This window comes from Saccostrea echinata, unplaced genomic scaffold (assembly GCF_033153115.1).
Source record: "Saccostrea echinata isolate AGI-Se365-2 ecotype Australia unplaced genomic scaffold, CSIRO_AGI_Sech_v1 ptg000064l, whole genome shotgun sequence".
NCBI classification, from domain to species: Eukaryota; Metazoa; Mollusca; class Bivalvia; order Ostreida; family Ostreidae; genus Saccostrea; species Saccostrea echinata.
The window spans coordinates 98,507-116,720 of NW_026889813.1; the positions used below are offsets into that span (position 1 = coordinate 98,507).

The following is an 18,214-nucleotide window of genomic DNA, read 5'->3' on the forward strand; positions in this document are numbered from 1 at the left end:
CCCAGACTTTTTAAACATAAGTAAATTTGTGAATCAAGGGGAGATAATCTGTACCAGGACATTATCTTGTAACATATGAGTTTGTTGCCAAGGGATATGTTGACTTTGTTTATTATCTTATCTTAGGGGTTCAGAAGACTTTGGTGGAGTAGAACAATAGGACTATAGTACATAAGGAAATCTTATAGCATGAGGAAGTGTTTAAAAAATGTGATCAAGTCAGTAATAGGTAAAATATTAAACACTAATCCACTGCTGTAAATTGTTATATTAATTAGAATGCTTCTGAAGCTTGAAATATATTTAGATTTTAAATTATTATTATGTCAGTTAGAGTGCTTAAACTTTTTCTCAAAGTTTCAGAAGCTGTCAGTTATGGTAAACTAATGTATTTTAAAATTTTCAAATGCATGATCATTTTTTTTATGCAAAGAAACAGTTTTGGAAGTTTTGACTTTACTATTTTAAATTTCCTGAAAATATTTTAGGCAAGGATGTAAAGAGCAAAAAATATCAACTTATTTTGGTATAATATCATTTCATGTGCAGGCCGGTGCTCTACCCCTGAGCTACCAAGCTGACATTAGTAACCTACCCAGTCTTTGTTATACTGTTACACAAACAGCAGTTATAATAAATAACTAAATAGATATTAATTTCTTTGTATTAAGAATTGTAATGAACTTTATCTAGATAATTCAGATTTTAAAAAAAGAGAATATACATGAGGACGCACTAATTCTTTGACATCATGATTATAGGACCTACTGGCAGTAAAATCTTACTATATATTTCAGTATTTTACTTCATAATGAACTTTTCCGCTTTTCATCTTTCCACACGCAGTGCTTAGATCATTTAAAAAAGAAAAATTAATGGAAACAATGATGGTTTTTATTGCAGAGCCTGCATGCTTTAAATTTATGAATCATTATATTTTAATCATTATATGTTGTGTATTTTTTTTTAATTATTTGTTTTTTTGCATGTTATATACTGTAACAGCTAGTAAAGATAAAGATTTTTTATTGAGCAGTTTTAACGTATCAGTTATGTAGACCTAAATGTGAATGAATCATTGTAGAATCTTTCTTTCCTTTCAGCCAAGGCCACTACTCTTCTCTGTGCCATTGGGATCGGGTTTGGTATTGGGAGTTATCTTCTATATAAGCTGTACTGTAAACTGTTTCCATCTGACCCCAAGGATCCGGAACCAGTAAAAACAGCAGATAATTACTGCCATCGGGACAAAAGTAACAATGTAAGTATACACCAAAATTTAAAAAAAAAACAAAACAAAACACAGGAGTGGAAAAGTATTCATATCATATCAAAAAATCAGTGAAACAATTCCAGGTTACAAATAATAAAGTTGAATAGGTATTAGTGTATGGATAATTGTAGAAGAGAATTGATTATCAAAAAAAAAAAACAGTGTATAAGTATTAAAAAATTGAGAAGTGTATTTCACAGATAATACTTCACATATTGACTTCCATTGAAGGGAAACATGTACATATATGTTGCAAAAGTACATATATACTATTGCAACATGTGCAAACTGAGAATGTGACACAATCATGCAAAGATATGTGCTAATAGAAGCAAATTTTCGCAAAAAGTTTGCAGGGTTAAACTAGGGTTGGACACCGGTACTCGGTACCAATACCGTGCCGAATAGTTACTTCAAAAATACCGGTAAAATACCGTTTCATTTAATACCGGTACTAATAACGGTACTTCTTAATCTTTAAAACATTTTAATACATTCAATTTGATTAAAAAAAAAAAGATTCCAAACTTGCTAAAATCGAATTCTCCGCTCATTGAAAGGCTAGGTTAATTACATGTAACGAAATGGATTCTTAGAACGATACTTACTTTCGACTGCCGATATTCGAGGTAAATCAATACGTATATTTTTAAAAAAAAAAATTCAAAATACATTCACATGAATCTTATTTTAATTTTACAAATAAAAACTGATAAATGTAAATTAAAAAGACAAAATGTCGCAAAAAATGTAATCTATCCATTATCTACTGTTTGGTCATTTAGTGCGACCAAACAAAAGGGGTCCTGGCAACCTGGTGAAGCAGTCAGCCGATTTGTGCAAATTAATTTGTTTGGTATTCAATTGATTTGTTTTGTTGATCATTATTAAAAGGTTGAAATGAAATGTTTTGTAATTTGAATATTAGGAATATCTATTGTTATCTCTTAAAAGCATGGAACATAGTTTATAAGCTCAATTTAGATTATATCATTGAAAGGTTAGTGAATGGTGAAAGTACATTTGTTATAAAATGAACCCTCATTCTCATTCATCAATGCATAGTACCGTATCGTTAAAAATACCGTATCGTTTCAAAAATACCGGTATGGTATCGTACCGTTTCATCCTTAACGGTATCCAACCCTAGGTTAAACCTTACTAACTTTGTGTAGGAATAGACTTTCCATGTATATATATTTCTAAGTGCCTTGAGTAAATTCATGGTCACAGTCTGACAAACTTGGGGGGCGAAGACAGGTCAATTATTCAAGGATTTATGTCTTAAGGTGAATTATAATAACTACGGTAATGTAAGTTCAGTATGACATTGAAAAAAATTTAATTAGTTTAATTACTCCCCAATTAAACTGCCACCCCCTAATTAAAGAAGTACATAATTTGACAGGATAAGTAAATGTTTATTTTTCCCTGTTAGGCATTAAGGAGACTCCTTGAACAGGGCTTAACACACTGCACAATGATCAATATCTTTGTCTGGCGATTTTGATGAGATCACCATATAACACTGCATTACTCAGGTGATTTAAAAGTGCGTATTGATTTAGTGTGGATTAGAGTTATCTCCCTTTGACCATGACAGGAAGTGTCATTGTCAAGGACTCCCTTGTTTCAACGCTGCAGTCACATGTAACAAGATCAATTCTCGGGATGACTAATTTTTAGGAGGATGTGAGCTTTTGGCCTTTTGTGTGTGTGTCTGTGAACTGATTGGTCTGTAAGTATTGGCCAGGAACTATTCAGCAGTTTATCTATTGATTTTTCATGTTTCTTCTTTTAACGCAACATAAATGCTCTTGTATTTTATCTTAATCCTTTTCCTACAGGACAGTGACCAGGCTATGATATGTTGCTTTGTCAGTGATAGAGGATTGATTGTAGATAAGCTTTCTGTAGACTCTATTGTTCTGTGACCTTCACTTATCATGTTCATGGAGACTTTTCATATGATTAGGTTTCACAGTGCTTTTACATTAATCTTGCCCTGAAATTTCAAGGCTTTGTGGTTTTTTTTCAGTTTAAGGAGCTCAGTGCTTATTAATTGAGAAATAATCTTAAATATATATATTTGTTTAACTGAAAATAGCAACAGAAGAATTCAAAACAGTGAAAACACCTCATGTTTAACATGTTATTGTCGGTTTTAATTGGTGTCCAAGTGTTGAACTTAGCCTGGTGTGAGTGAGTCATTGATGTTTTTAAATAGGCAGAATAAATCTTACTTTTGTAATGACACACACACAAAAGATCCATAAGTGCTAATATTTTTAAGGGTTTCTTGACTATAAAATCATGTGTCTCTGATATATTCTCTGAGAACTTGCCCAGACTCAAAGTTCCATTAAAGAATGAAGTTGTATCAGGCCAGGTGGCTATATTACCCCCAATGTTATGTAAATTAAATCAAGCTAAGCAGGAGAAACACAGAATATGACTTCTGCCTCCATTTTTCCAATTCTGTAATGGATGATGCAGTCTGTTAATAACACATACAGATAAATCAATAAATCTACAGAATCCCAGACCATGCACACAAGAGTGGTCTAGCATGCACACCTGCAATTCCTTGTTATTATCATATCTATCTCTTTTTCTAAATAAGCTGCTGAACTGTTATATAATTATGACAGCCTGTATAATTGTACAGAACTGAAGCCATTCAATTGAGCGACTTTATACAGTCAAATTAAAATAGATTTGATGAACATTATAAACCTGTTGTACCATCTGCCTGTCTGATAAGTTATTCTGTATCATGTAAATAAACACAGGTGTACTTAAGAACACCAAAGTCACACAGTTCACATATAAACAAAACATACAACAGGTCCTGTAGATTGGTTAAATTTAAAAGCATTATAGAACAATAAGTCTTTATGCTGGTGAACCAATATAGAAAAAAAAAAAAACACCAAAAGAGAAAGTGAACAAACCAGTCACACTAGTGAATCATTTCATTCATCAAGATTTATAATAAATGCACTTAAAAAAAACAAAACAGTGCAAAAGTAAAATGTTAATTGTATGATTTACATAGTTATGATAGATGAACATACATGCATTAATTTGGACCCTGCTCTGTTTGTGGCCTCTAGTGATCAGTGTCTGTCCTTTTGTCCATCCATTTTTCTATCCAATGTGTCTTGTCTCTCTCTTGGCCCAGTCTAACTCATACTTCACCCACAGTGTGCTATCTGGGTAGATATATCCAGTGAAGTTGTTCTTATAGTTTCTCATTAAGAGGTCAAGGTCAAACAGGCATCTGAAAAAATCCTTGTCTGGGGCATATTTTTCTCCCTTCAGCCTAATCTGGCTTATTCTACACCTAGCAGATGCTCTCTGATAAAGGATATACAGTGACCTTGAACCAAATTCCAGACTATAGGTAAAGGTTGAAGCAGTTCTTTGTAAAATCTTTGTTCTGAATACCTATATATTTTCTGCCCTTAGAACAATTTTGCTTATAATCTAGAGTTACTTAATCTGTTTGCCAAGCTTTAATCAGAACAATTAATACAAATGAAGTCGGTGATAATAATCAAATGATGTTGTTTACTATGAATACGTCAAGTTTTCATACTCAGGATGTGGTGTTGATATTTTGTTAGTTCATCGCTTACTTCTCTTTTTGTGCATTCATGTTGAAGATATTAGATATTAGCATTAATTCTCATCCAAGTATAAAATTTAGTGTTAGTTTCAGAATATTTAAAATAAGAAGAATCTTATTTTCTAAAATATTTAAAACTCTATATTGTAGGTGCATGCAGATAGTGAAGAGGATGATATGGGAAATTCCGGCTCCAGTGAAACTGTACCAGTTCGTTATAATGCTGTAAACGGAGTGCAGTTTGGTAGCTGCCGTACCAGAAACCAAGCAACAAGTCCAATCCTCGTAAGGCAGCGCAGACCTTCAAAGAATCGACGACACAGAAAAAGTTCAGAGGAGGAAGAGGAGGTCCTCCTTCTGAATTCTCAGGAGGACAGTTCCTCACAGGCTCTGGAGGATTCGGTTGATCGGTTTATCCACAGTGCCTCAGACTTCAGTGGAACAGAACCAAACAGTGGGTCACTCAAGGGGAACCTGAGCCTCAAGTCGCTGTATGAACGAAACTATAAATATGGGTTTGATGAACATTTTCAGTCGAATAAACCCCATCTTTGTGAATCATCTGGCGATAGTTTACAGATAGAAATTTCTAGTTCTCAGGATGTGTTGACAGTCAGTAGTGTTTTGTTGACTCCGCCCTCAGATGATGATCGCAACAATCAAAACGAGGAAACCGTTTCAAGTGAACATAATAAACCTAGTGTGACATTTTCAGAAAACATTCCAGATCTCATTTCAAACTTGTCACCAACAGATTCTGAGCATTTGATTGGTAATGGGACTGACTCCAATGTCATAGACCAAGCAAGTTCTCTTTGGCAAACAACAGATAGTTCTAACCATACATCTCCATTCCACTCCAGTGGAAGTGCCAAACTCTTCAGCAACTACACAACAGATGTTTCAGGAAATTTAAGTTTCGATGATGATGAGCAAGACTCTTCTCCTTTACACAAAGCCAAATGTGTAGATGGCCAGTTTAGGCAGACCCTACTTCAGAGACTTCATGAAATCAACACATCGAGTACATCGACATCTGTAAATTCTTCGCCTGAAGCTTCTCCTGTTAAGTATGCTAGGAGTAACAGTTGTGAAAGACAAGAGAGTTTGTCTGGAATGAGTGAAAATGAGATTTTTACCGGGTCCGCTCAAGTAGGCCAAGAAACAGGAGAGTATTTCGAAGAAATTGAGCATGAAGTGGATGATATTGTTGATGAATTTGCTGAGATTACTGCAAAACTGGATGAATTAAAACAGTTGGCAGCAAAACATTCCAGTGAGGATGAGATGGAGTACACTCCGAGTGACCCACTCGCCAAAAAAGCATGTGACTTTGTTGAGAGGACCAGGGAGAAACTCCATCGCTCACAAAGTGATACATCGTTGAGTGAAAGTGCAGTAGACACAGATGGAATTGATCTCTCCTGGGATAGTGAAGGTCAAAGTCAAATCAAGGTCCTGCTGAAACGCATCAACAGTCTTCCTTCCAAAATGGTCACTGAATCTCAGGAATCTTCTGAAAATGTTATAGAAGAGACTTCTAACACTAGTGACAAGAAAATCTCCACATCAGATGGTGCTATAATATTTTTATCTGACAATTTGCAAACATGTGATAAACTTATTCTTGATGACAGTGACATCTGCAGTGACCAGTATGATCAAGGGCAGACAACTCTGGATGAGCTGGATACAGATAGTGCCTTTGATATGGATCCTGCAGAGCTGGTGTCATCTAGAGAATTATCCCCAGGTAAAGATAAAGCAATAATGAGTGCTAGGGGTGGTACAGTGGAAACTAAGCTGTATGGTAATAGTATGTTTAGGAAAGGGAGGGCAGGTCACCAGTACATGACTTGTTCTCCAGTCTTACAAGGTTATTACATAGACACAAATGACAAAATGTTCATGTTTTCAGTATTACTTGTGAGGTATGGTCAGTATAGAAACAGCCCTGGGCGTTAGATCATTTAAAGTATCATCATGATACAGTATGGCTCTTTGCTTACTGTAAACATATTTTTGATAGTGTTGCATGTTACTGACATGTGTTCATCACATATTTTCCTGTCATATTAGTACTTCTAATCTTAATTCAATTATGCAAATTTTGTTTTCGAGTGAAAACAGTGTATTGTTTACAAAGAATAAAGGATACTTTCTGAATATTATATGCTTGTTTCGAACATGTAGAAAGTATTCACTATGTAGAGAGAGAGAGAGAGGTTTGAATTTTGCATGATACATTTAATTCTTCTCAGACTCGGCCTCTATTTGCATGAATTGGAGTGTATTGCCTTACTGATTATTTGGTAGTATGTGCAGCTTTTGCCTTCTTTAATGCATTTTTTAAAAAAAAATACTTATATATATCTGGTTTTTGTATTTTAACAATTTGACAATGTTTGATTTTCTTTTTACTCTTTTGGTTATCCTGCTCAAAATCCTACTTCCACCTCCCCGTGGTAAGCAGGGGACACCAGGTTTTACCTAGCTAATGGAAGAGGTACATGTGTAACAAAATATCAAAATATTGGGGGGGGGGGGGGATATAGTCAATACTTCTGAAATTGAAATTTAGTTCTGTACAGTATTGGAAATTAAATATTCATTAGTAAATACCATGAAGCTAACCACTTGGGAAATATTAATCAATTTTCAGGAAAAGGAAAAATCAGAAATGAAATGCCAAATTTTATAAAGGAAAGTTTTTCTCTGTTTGTAAACATCATACATGCATTCTGAATTCACATGACCATCAAAGGTTCATGCTTCATTTTTTTCTTCTGGTTGTTTTCTGAAATATGAACAGAACTAAAATATGTTATTTGATTTCAACTGATTAACCAGTGATTTATATTTGTTTATTTATAGTTGAGTTTCTTTTGTTGTTGACATAATTTGTTTTGTTTTATTTTGTCAAGTGTTTTCGTTAAATACACTTTTATCAATAACATTTGTGTTTCTCTTTTTATTTATGAAGCATGAGCTTTAATTCTTTTGCATGTTGGGTTTTCATATTTTGTAAACATCATTGGTATAATTAGGTATTACATATGTATAATTCAGTAGTCAGTTTGACACAAAATATATCAGTAAGCCCTTTTAATGACTATGTAGTAAACAACTTTCCAAGAATTTTTCTTCAAAGAATTTCTTTTGATTTTGTCGTATAATCATGATTATTTTTGTAAACATAATGGATATCTTTGATCATGACATTTCATGCTGAATTATTTTCCCTGCCCCCTTGAGGCAAATTCATTAGTTTGCTTAGGATCAAGGGGTGTAATTTAAGTATTTTCAAACAAATTGAACAACCACGAAAAGTCCCTGCTCCTGAGACATTTCTCCCACAAAAGGGTCTGCTCACATTTCAGAAAAACCTGTATTTTTATATCCTTGATCCAAGGTCAAACAAGATCATTTAAATGACAGAGATAGAATGAAATTAATAACAGAGATAGAATGAAATTAATGACAGAGATAGAATGAAATTAATGCTGTATTAAGGTTCATAACCTCTCTGTTCACTCATATAAAATGATTAATATGATTTTCCAAAAGAAATGTATTTTATAAGTTAAATGCGTTTTACAGTTTTAGCGTAGCTTGCAAGACTAAATTGGACATAAAGGCTTTCAACTTGATAATTTTATAAAGGAATAATAGAAAATCAAATTTATCCCATAAAGAGTTATCTCTCTTATCAGAGGGTCAATGAACCTTAAAATAGTTTTGCAATGTTTAAGTATCTAAAGCTCATGCAACTTGTAAAGTTCTCTGTAGGCCAGGACTCATCTTCAGTATAATCATTGTGTCTAAAGGTCAGCATCTTTCTGCATCACAACAATGGGAGCACCAAGTAAACTAAAGAGCTTATGCTTTGTAAGTACAGTCGTCAGAGAAGGATTAGATGATCATAAGAAACCTGTATATTTCAGGTCAGAGGTCAAGGGCTAATTGTGAAAGTCATTGAAAGGCCTTTTTACAATCTTAATCTCACCTTAAGGTATTCAATGTATAATGAAGGGATTTTATCAATTTTGAATAAATTTAAACTATTTAAAAATGCATTGCTAGATAACGATAAAAGTGAAATGAACCAAATTCACATGACTGATTACAAGTAAGACGCCGGTCATTTTGTACCTTAAAAGTTTTTGAAGAGTTATCTCCCCTTGATTAAAATCAGAAAATTTTTAATTTCTCAAAATCTCTGTGGTAAATGATTAATTTTATTTCATAGATTAATAAAGAGAGAGTTTATGCATATTTTCTCCAAAAGATTTGTTTGAAATTCAAATTACTTTTTACAATATCTTAAAAAAACATGCACTGCCCATAGACTTCAATGTAAAATTCAAGGTGCAATTAAAAGAAAAATAATCAAAATTTTGTAAATTCCTTTGGTGGAGCATTTTTATTTGGTAACACCTTCAAAATGCTACCGTGATTAAAAATATTGGACCATTCATTTTTTAGGTACAAAATATGGTCGTTATACATTGAATACCTTAACCAAATGAGCTCTTTGACTGAAGCGTGTCCAGTAACTGTCTTTGAGTGTCATGGGAAAACTTTTCACTTTCAACTTCTCTTTAATGTTACCATTGGACCAAATTCAACCAATTGCAAGCTTGCTGTACAACATCCTTGGATGAAAAATTTTCACTTTGTTCAAAGGAAGAACCATGTCCTCTTCCAAGGGGAAATGAGTAGGAAATAGGGGAAATTTGGTGGTGTCATAAAAAAAAATCTCAAGAACTAAATGGCCAAAAAGTCAAAACCTTTGTGGTGTAGTTTCAAGTTTTAATTTTCAGATCATGGCCCTAGGGAATTGGGTGGGGTTACAATGGAGGTAAAAAATTTACATGGGAAAATTATGGAAAATATTAAAACACAGTAATTAATCCTCATCTTTTGTAAATTAAATCTGATTTTTAAGTCATATTCCCCCAGAGCAAGGGTGGAGCTACAAATTTTTTATCTTGTAATATATAGGAAAAAATTCTGTAAAAGGTCTTTTGAATAAATACTGTATACAGGGTCATTTTCGCCCCTGTAATTTTGCCCTTTCACACAATTTTGCCCCATTTTGAATTCGCCAAGTCACAGTTCAGTTTAAGAAATTATATTGTGTTTTTTTTAATTTGCACCGTTTTTAAATTGCCCACCTGATAGATGGGCAAAAGGGGTGAAAATAAAATGGAAGCAAAAATTTCCCTGTATACAGTAGTCATTTTAATATTTCCGTATCTCCTGATAGCATAGAATCAGGTTTGCTCAATTCATGGGAGTAGCATTGGCCCGCAAAAACCAGCCAGTGAAAGTTTTATATTGGAATGTATCAGGGAAGATCTTTCAAAATCTTGTAAACAGCAGGGCCACACACAGTCATATTTAAAGTATACAAGCATTTCCAAGTAGCGTAAAATCAGGTTCAGATGGAGCCCTTTTGGGGTAGGATGAGGGCAACTACATGACAATTGGAGGTCAGAGGTTTATTTATATTGGTATAAATAGGAAAAAATCCAATAACAAGCTTTTAAACTTCTAAAGAACATCAACCAGTTTTGTGCAATCACAACTTGATGTAGACAGGTGCGGATCAAGGATTTTTTTCCCGGGGGGGGGGGGGGGGGGGGGGGGGTCCAATACAGTCAAAAAAAATTCCAACCCAAAAATTTCTTAACAAGCAACAAAAGGGAAAAAAACTAAATTCCCTTCCCAAAAAATTCCTTGACAAGCAAAAAAAAGAAAAAAAAAGGTAAAAACCATTTCCCAAACATGAAAAACACCTATTTTGTGGTGGTGATGGTGGGGTCCACGTTTTCTAAGGGGGGGGGGGGGGTGTCCAAAAGTCATATTTTATTTGCTTCAGTATAATTATACTTCAAATAACTCAGCAAATTCCGGGGGGGGGGGGGGGGGGGTTCTAGATCCCCCCTCTAGATCCATGCATGGTAGATTTGAGTTTGTTAAAGCATTACTCCAAGGCTTTGGTGGGACCACAATAAAGGGTCATAAGTATATTATGTAAACATTTTACATATGACTGTGTATTCTTTTTAGCGTCTATGGCGGAAAGCAATTCAAATAATTCAAGTACAACGCTTAAAATATCCTGCACATATACACATACGGTAAATAAAATCATTAAGAAATGCGCTAAACAAATTGACGCTTACTTGTTCAAAAATCAATATCTACCAATTATCATACACTATAAATGTAATACATTTACAGTATAATATGGCTGAGATGTGGTATGATTGTATTTACGACTTGACCTTTGACCTAGTAATTGGTAATTAACACATAAGAGACTGCATTTCTGAGTTCTGACATAATGGGGTATAAAAATTGTTTAATCAGAATATTATGAAAGCATTCTGACACAAGAAAGAAAGGATTTTTTTTTTTAATAAGACTACCATATGTCAAATTACCACAATAGTAATTTATTAAACATTTACCATAGATAGTACAGCTGCTAGACATGGTCACTTAGATTATACGTAGGATTTAAAAATAACCATTGTTACATGCAGGAATCAAAGGAAAAATAATTCACAGACAGGCTACAGTTTGTCAAATTAATTTGCATGCAACTTCAGTGTCCTTAGGTATATGGCACAGAAGTAATAAGTATATAAAAGTGCATTTGAAATATCAAGTCTAAAAAAAAATAGACAAGTCATGATTAAATATGTTAAAAGTACATATACCTTGTATAATAATTTGAACAAAAAAAAACCATTGCAAATATTAGTTATAAAAGGAGATTCAGTACATTTTAATACATGTAAATGAAGACCTTCATTGTACAATAAACATTTTTGAAAATAAATTTATCCTTGAATAGACCTAGATGAAATTAATGTGCAGTACACATTTGTATAAGATATATCTTTCTCTCCAGAGAATTCACACCCCACATAACCCAGGGTAGCTTACTTATGTACAAGTCCATTACTGACAATTAAAGAGAACAAACGGAATCACTATAGTCATGAGTCCAAGTCAAAATGGTAGAGGATGTTGTTTACTCAGCCAGCTAGTTTTTAAGGTCTTACGCAACATACATGTACACCTTAATATAATATACATTTCCCACTGGTAATTTTCAAAGATATTCTTATTTTAAAATCAAAGTACCATCAGATGGTCAAAGACAAAAAATCAGAATTATTTAACAATCTATATCAAATGATAAAAATCCTTGTATTTTTTTTAAAGATAAATTAAGTAACAAAAATATAGATTTAGCTGGCATTTTTTCAACATTTGGTTCAGATGAGGTGTACAGCATTACCAGGCATAATAAAATCACACAAAAGTTCTTAAATTATTGGAAATCTTAATTTATTATACAGGAAATAAGAAAATAAAGCACAAATTTGCATGTTCTTAATTGACAGAAAGGGATTGCAATTAAAAGTACAATATATATCTTAAATAAAAAATTGTTCCAAATGAACAAATTAACCATGTAATACTAGTATATCAATATTGAAATTTAGCGTATTACCATTTGTGGAAAATATGAAAAATAAAGGTAGAGTTATGGGTGACTTTTTTTCCGCTAAAAAAAAATTCTTATGATCGTTTAAAAGTTATGTGTCTATGTTTTAATACATGTATCACTTTGCAAAAATAATATTTGTTCTAAGGCTCATGTATTATATCAAATAATTGAATGGCATGCAATGAAGAATGTAAATAATAAATAGACAAAAAACATATTCCAGTCAAGATATCTGATGAATTTCATCACTTACCTCATATAATTTTAATACTGTCCAGCAGAATAAGTGCAATTTAAGTAAACCGAGGCTATAAATAGATTTTAGTTATAGACTTAAACTGGGTAGAATTTAGAAAATTGACAGTGGAAATTCAGACTGGAATAATTATGTCATTGAGATTATTGAGGCACCTAGCTGGACTGAGAGCTTTCTAATACATGTACATTTATATGTGAAAACATGTCACCATATAATGATTTTTTTTACTTAAAATTTCTGACTGCATTTGCCATTTCTAAGCGATGTGGTTTTCATTTTGCCATTTTGCGCTAAAACAAATCTTGACTTCTTTTTTTTCTATTTATTATTTAAAAGAGCAAAAAATGAAGTTTGAAAATAGATCTTTTATTAAAATGAAGGCTTGCAAGGCCCATTAATAATTAATTAGTTCTGTTAAACACTTGCATTAGCATTAAAAAAAATCTGTCAAAGAAAAATGAAAAAGTTACGTGATTAACATAAAAATTTGGATTAATTAGTGAGAACAAATGTATAGATTTGAAATTAATGATGAATTTTTGCGTATTTTATTTTAAGTGGTTGAATAATACAGTGGTCAAATTACAAAACAATCGATGTAATTTATTGGTTTAATGCAAAAAATCTGATTATGGATGCAAGATTAAAAAGAGGTAAATTAATGTATAAAAACCATAATTAATTGTCTTTTTATAAAGCTCTGCTAAAAAGAAGTGCATTCTGACATTAATTGTTTATTGTAATCATTTAATGCCAAAGAACCAGTTTAGTCCGCACAGTTTCATTTTTTTTCCAGCAAAAGCTGCACAATTTATGGGCATTAAATGAGATACGTATTTTTACTGTAAACTGCTTCTGTACATGTCTTTATTCAGTGTGTGGTATTTGAGCAGTGACCACATTTAATTAATTATTGCGAAAGCAGGTAGACTATTCTGTAGTGAACTGGATGATGGATAAGAGCTTAAACAAAGGGGATACTTGAGTTTGTATTTTTTCTGTTGCCATGGGTTGTTTTCTTTGGATTACAAATATTCAACTTTATTTTAAAGGTGGAAATTGTGAAAAAGGTAATTGTCTTTGTATTGTTGCTGAAGTAGGTTCAAGTAGGTTATCTAGATGTGAACTTTACTTCATATTTATTACATGGAATTTGAAAAGTGGAATCTACACGTATTTACAAAATAATGTTATAAATTTTTTTAAAAAAAAATTTGATAGCTTTACTTTGTTATAATGTTTAAGGGCCATTTCTGACATTTTTTTACTAAGAAATTTTGATCTACATTTTGATATGTTTGGATATTACTTTCAGTGTCAGACTCAAAATTTGAAGACTTTTGTTTTTTTCTTTTTTGTTCTTTATCACATTACATAGTACGAAAAACTCAGAAGTTCATAAACTATAATTAGAATTGTTTCAATGTTAAGAGTGTTCAAGTTGATATATATAGCTCTACTTTAAATATACTATTTCAAAGGGAGAGACATTATAGCATTGGTTTGATTCAATGTTCCAGCATTTAATTCCTAAAACAAACATGTATTATACATTTTGCTGCTGTTTATGAAAATTTTCAAAAATTTTATTTTCTTCAAATTGCGTTGACGGAATTTATGACTTGCCATCTATGTCAATTGCAGACTTGATGAATGCAGTACATGTATATTGATAATATTAAATAACAAGCTTTTCGAGTCCTGTCTTTCAGTACTGTACACCATCAATACATTTATCTGATGCATTTAAAACTGAGGTGTCTATATGTGCATGTGAGTTGTCTGAATGTTTGCTTCTACTTACATTGTGACAATTTAACATTTGACAGTTAGGTTTCAAATCTTAATAGTATGAACACGAGATACAACATCCATGACGTAATTTTTTTGGAGGGTTGTATGTTGAGGAAGGGTTATTTCTCAATACAGAGAACTTTATAATGTAAGCGTACCTGAATTCATTTCTGGTCTACAGTTTACGTCATTATCATAAACACAATACATGGTTGTGTATAAAAATAATGTGCAAATTAATGTGGTTTTCCTTTTTAAGTAAAATATATGACATTTCACAATTATTTTTTTGTTTTGGTATTTCTAAATACAATTTACACGTTAATTCTTGTATTGAATATTTCCTTAAAATTAAAAATGTACTTATTAGAGAACATTGCAAAATTTCCCATTTTGCCATTCAGTTAGAGATGGGTACTTTATATTCTGCAGGATGTCTAAATGTAGGACCAAAACAGGATGTACTGGAATACTGTAAGAAAGAATGGAGGGGAAACACCAGGCGAGCTTCAGTAATGTTGAAGGTAATTTAAGTTATACATATATCATTTGTTTGATATGTCAACTCAAGGAAAAGTAAATAGGTAAATTCATATTTCAGTTTCAGTAGTTTTATTGTTTACTTTATTTTTTTATGAAAACATCTTTTGATTTCAAATATATTTCTTTATATTTTACTTAGATCATATTTAATTGTATAGTATGACATGGTCTATTCTAACAAACAAATTTCCTGATAGGCACTCATGGCCACCAAACAGTGATGGGTCTTTTTCACCAGCATCTACTTTGACTTGGGACTTCAGTTTAAATTCCCCTCCCCCCCCCCTTGGTTGAAGCCTCGGGCCAGGATGGGCATACTGCATCTTAGAAAATCTTCATCATTACCCAGGAACGTGTTGCATAGTTATAATGAATAGCTAGCCCTCTTGAAAATTGATAGAAAATTTATATCCCTGTATCTAGGCCCCAGGGTGGGACTAAGGTGGTTGATAAGTTGAAATTTGTCATACAATGTACCATATCTTCTTTACTCCAGAAGTTGTAGGAGGCAAGTTTCATGAATATAATTGATAATGATAAATTCAAAAGAGTCCTAACCAAACTTATATGAGACTAGGCACCAGGATCATGAAACAGACATGGACTTAAGACAAAATTTAAATTTTCTATAAATTGTTTATTAATTGTGAGCTGATATCTTAATTTGCCATTATCAGTAGTGTAGTATTGCAATTTTTATTTTGGATTGTTTGACTTCAGCATCATTTTAAAGCAAAATACAAATTTTGGGGTTAATGTGGTCATTGCCTCAGAAACTCATGATACTCAGGTGACCATTAATGCCCACAGGCCTTTTGTTTCAAATTAAAACTTTTTTAACAACCATTTGAAGTGTCATTTTGCTATTTGAATTAATGTTTTCTCAAGTAAAATTTCCTGTGACATTGTGAGAACACAACATTTGTGGACTTGCTGTCTGTTATTTGAGACCTAGTCTCAGTGTAACGAGGATTGGATTACCTCAAATGCTGGTTTCATCTGAAAGATGATTCAGTGCAGCTAAGAAGACAGACTAATTAATTAAAGCATTAAGGATTGCCATGTCTTAATGAGAGATAATTAATCTAATGTTTGTGGTAAATTAAGTAAAATTTCAAGTCTTGTGGAAAAAGTATACAATGTTAGAGTTGCACATAAAATCCTTCATGTCTGTTTACTTAATCATAAGATTAAGACATATGTCCTATCGTCTTTTAAGAATGAAGAAACTAAGTAATCATGAGGGCAATAATGTTAACCAAAAGGGACAAAAACTAATTAAAAACTAATTTGTAGGCATAAAATTGTACAGTAACATATGTTTTAAGTTAAACTTGTGTCTTTGTCTGGCATGATTGTCAGGATTGGAGTAAAAAAAAACCCAAAACTTAAAAGTACTTATTGCATACCACTTAACAGGCAATTTAACAGTAAAATGTTTTAATGCCTATTAGATTTTGCACGACCTCGCCAGGAGCCTAATAACTGATTCACATCAGCATCAGATGACGTCACAATATAACAATAATTTGCTTTGCTCAGAGTAAATGAACTGCATTGAAAAATCTATGATAGGTAAAATTTGTTATGTAGACACTTATAGGGGTAATATATGAGGTCCTTATAAAATGCATATTGTGTTCGGCTTATGCCTTGCTCAATGCATCTTTTCAAAGACCTCATATATTTCCTTATAAATGTATACATAACTAATAGTGGTTTTTTTCTGTCCATCTTCATCCTTCCACATCTTCTTCTGTCTACTTTATAATTAGCAGTAGTTTCAGTCGTTCAAGATTTTTACCAGACTTCATACACTGATACATATATTTGTTGCAAACAACTCAAATGTGTCAACAAATCCTAACCTTGACCTTCCATTTGACCTTGACATCACATTTTCTGATTTGCAAAGAAACTGTTCAAGGTATTTTCACCAGACTTCATATATTGAAACATACTGGGAAAAGACTTCAGCCATCTTAAAAATTTCTGACCTTGACATTCTGTTTGACCTTGACCTCACTTCCCCCATTTTGCATTGAGTTCAGTTTCAAAGAAACAGTTCAAAATATTTTCATTAAACTTCATACACTGACACACGTACATAAGAGGCATTTCAGTGTGTGAAAATTTTAGAATTTATAGAACGATCACTAACCCAATATTATTATCTTCACAGGCATATGAAGAAGTACCTAGTGTGACTGGATGTAGACATCTACACCAAATCAGGGGAGACAACTACTGTGGGATTAGAGGAACACTTTTACAGTGCTTCATTCAGAATATCAATGTTTTATCCAAATGGAACAGTGCTGAATCTGTTATAAACAAATTACAAACACTCTACAGAAATCCAAACTCAGGTCTTTCACACTGGACTTTTGCACACCGTATTCCCTATAACAAGAAAGATAAATTACTGACCATGTCAGAATGTGTTCAATGTCTTTTTAAAAAGGTAGGAAGAATTCTGTCACTACGAGTTCTCTTATTGTTTGTCAATACACTTTCTACTGACTTACAATTCTCAAACAAATCAAATCTGAATATTAAATACAGTTTGATATGGGAAAATGTTTACATTGTTCATGTTATTATTAAATTTTATTTCTTGCCATTGTTATTCACTTTATACTCATATGTCTACAACATCTGGTGATTTTGTAACTGTTTATATAATTTCACTTTTAGTGATCAGTAATATGATGTAGATCTTATAATAATGATTTGATAAAAGTTTTACTTTTTCATATGAACAGTTTAGTGAGTGTCAGAGTCTTTCACCTGATGAAGAGAGGACCAGCTGGCCTGTAAATTTACTGAATCAGGACACAAAAGCTGATCTGCAGTGTATGGAGGCCATCAAACTCCTCATGGTCCTCGAGGCCCATTCCCTGTATGAGGCATCTCAGAGGGGAGAAGAGGTCCCTGTGTTTGTATGGCTGTTGTTTGCCAGAGACACCTCAGAAAATCTAGATAGCCTTGTGAAGAACCACATCAATCCAGTAGGAGATTCTGGGGGGCTAGAACAGGTATGAAATGTACTACATGGACCAGCTCATTATTAAAAGATATGAAAGTTATCTCCCTTTCAGGCTTCTGCATGCAAATAAATGTGGAATTTAAAATTCTTAAATTTTTTTTTAAAAGAAAAATTGAATTACAGTGTCCACACTC

At 32.7% G+C, this 18,214-nt stretch overlaps 1 protein-coding gene across 6 annotated transcripts in view; it reads left to right on the forward strand.

The window, feature by feature from the left end:
* Nucleotides 1–18,214, forward strand: part of LOC133175926 (uncharacterized) — a 28,077-nt gene that overhangs the window by 8,223 nt on the left and 1,640 nt on the right. For 4 of the 6 annotated variants that reach the window (XM_061311071.1, XM_061311069.1, XM_061311072.1 and 1 more), the window contains 5 exons: nucleotides 1,104–1,261; nucleotides 5,055–6,657; nucleotides 14,921–15,012; nucleotides 17,214–17,495; nucleotides 17,797–18,069. In XM_061311071.1, coding sequence (XP_061167055.1) covers nucleotides 1,104–1,261; nucleotides 5,055–6,657; nucleotides 14,921–15,012; nucleotides 17,214–17,495; nucleotides 17,797–18,069 — 2,408 coding nt within the window. Of the gene's footprint in view, nucleotides 1–135; nucleotides 230–1,103; nucleotides 1,262–2,854; nucleotides 3,012–5,054; nucleotides 6,658–14,920; nucleotides 15,013–17,213; nucleotides 17,496–17,796; nucleotides 18,070–18,214 lie in introns of those variants that run through there. The other 2 variants (XM_061311074.1, XM_061311075.1) reach the window with 2 other exon arrangements.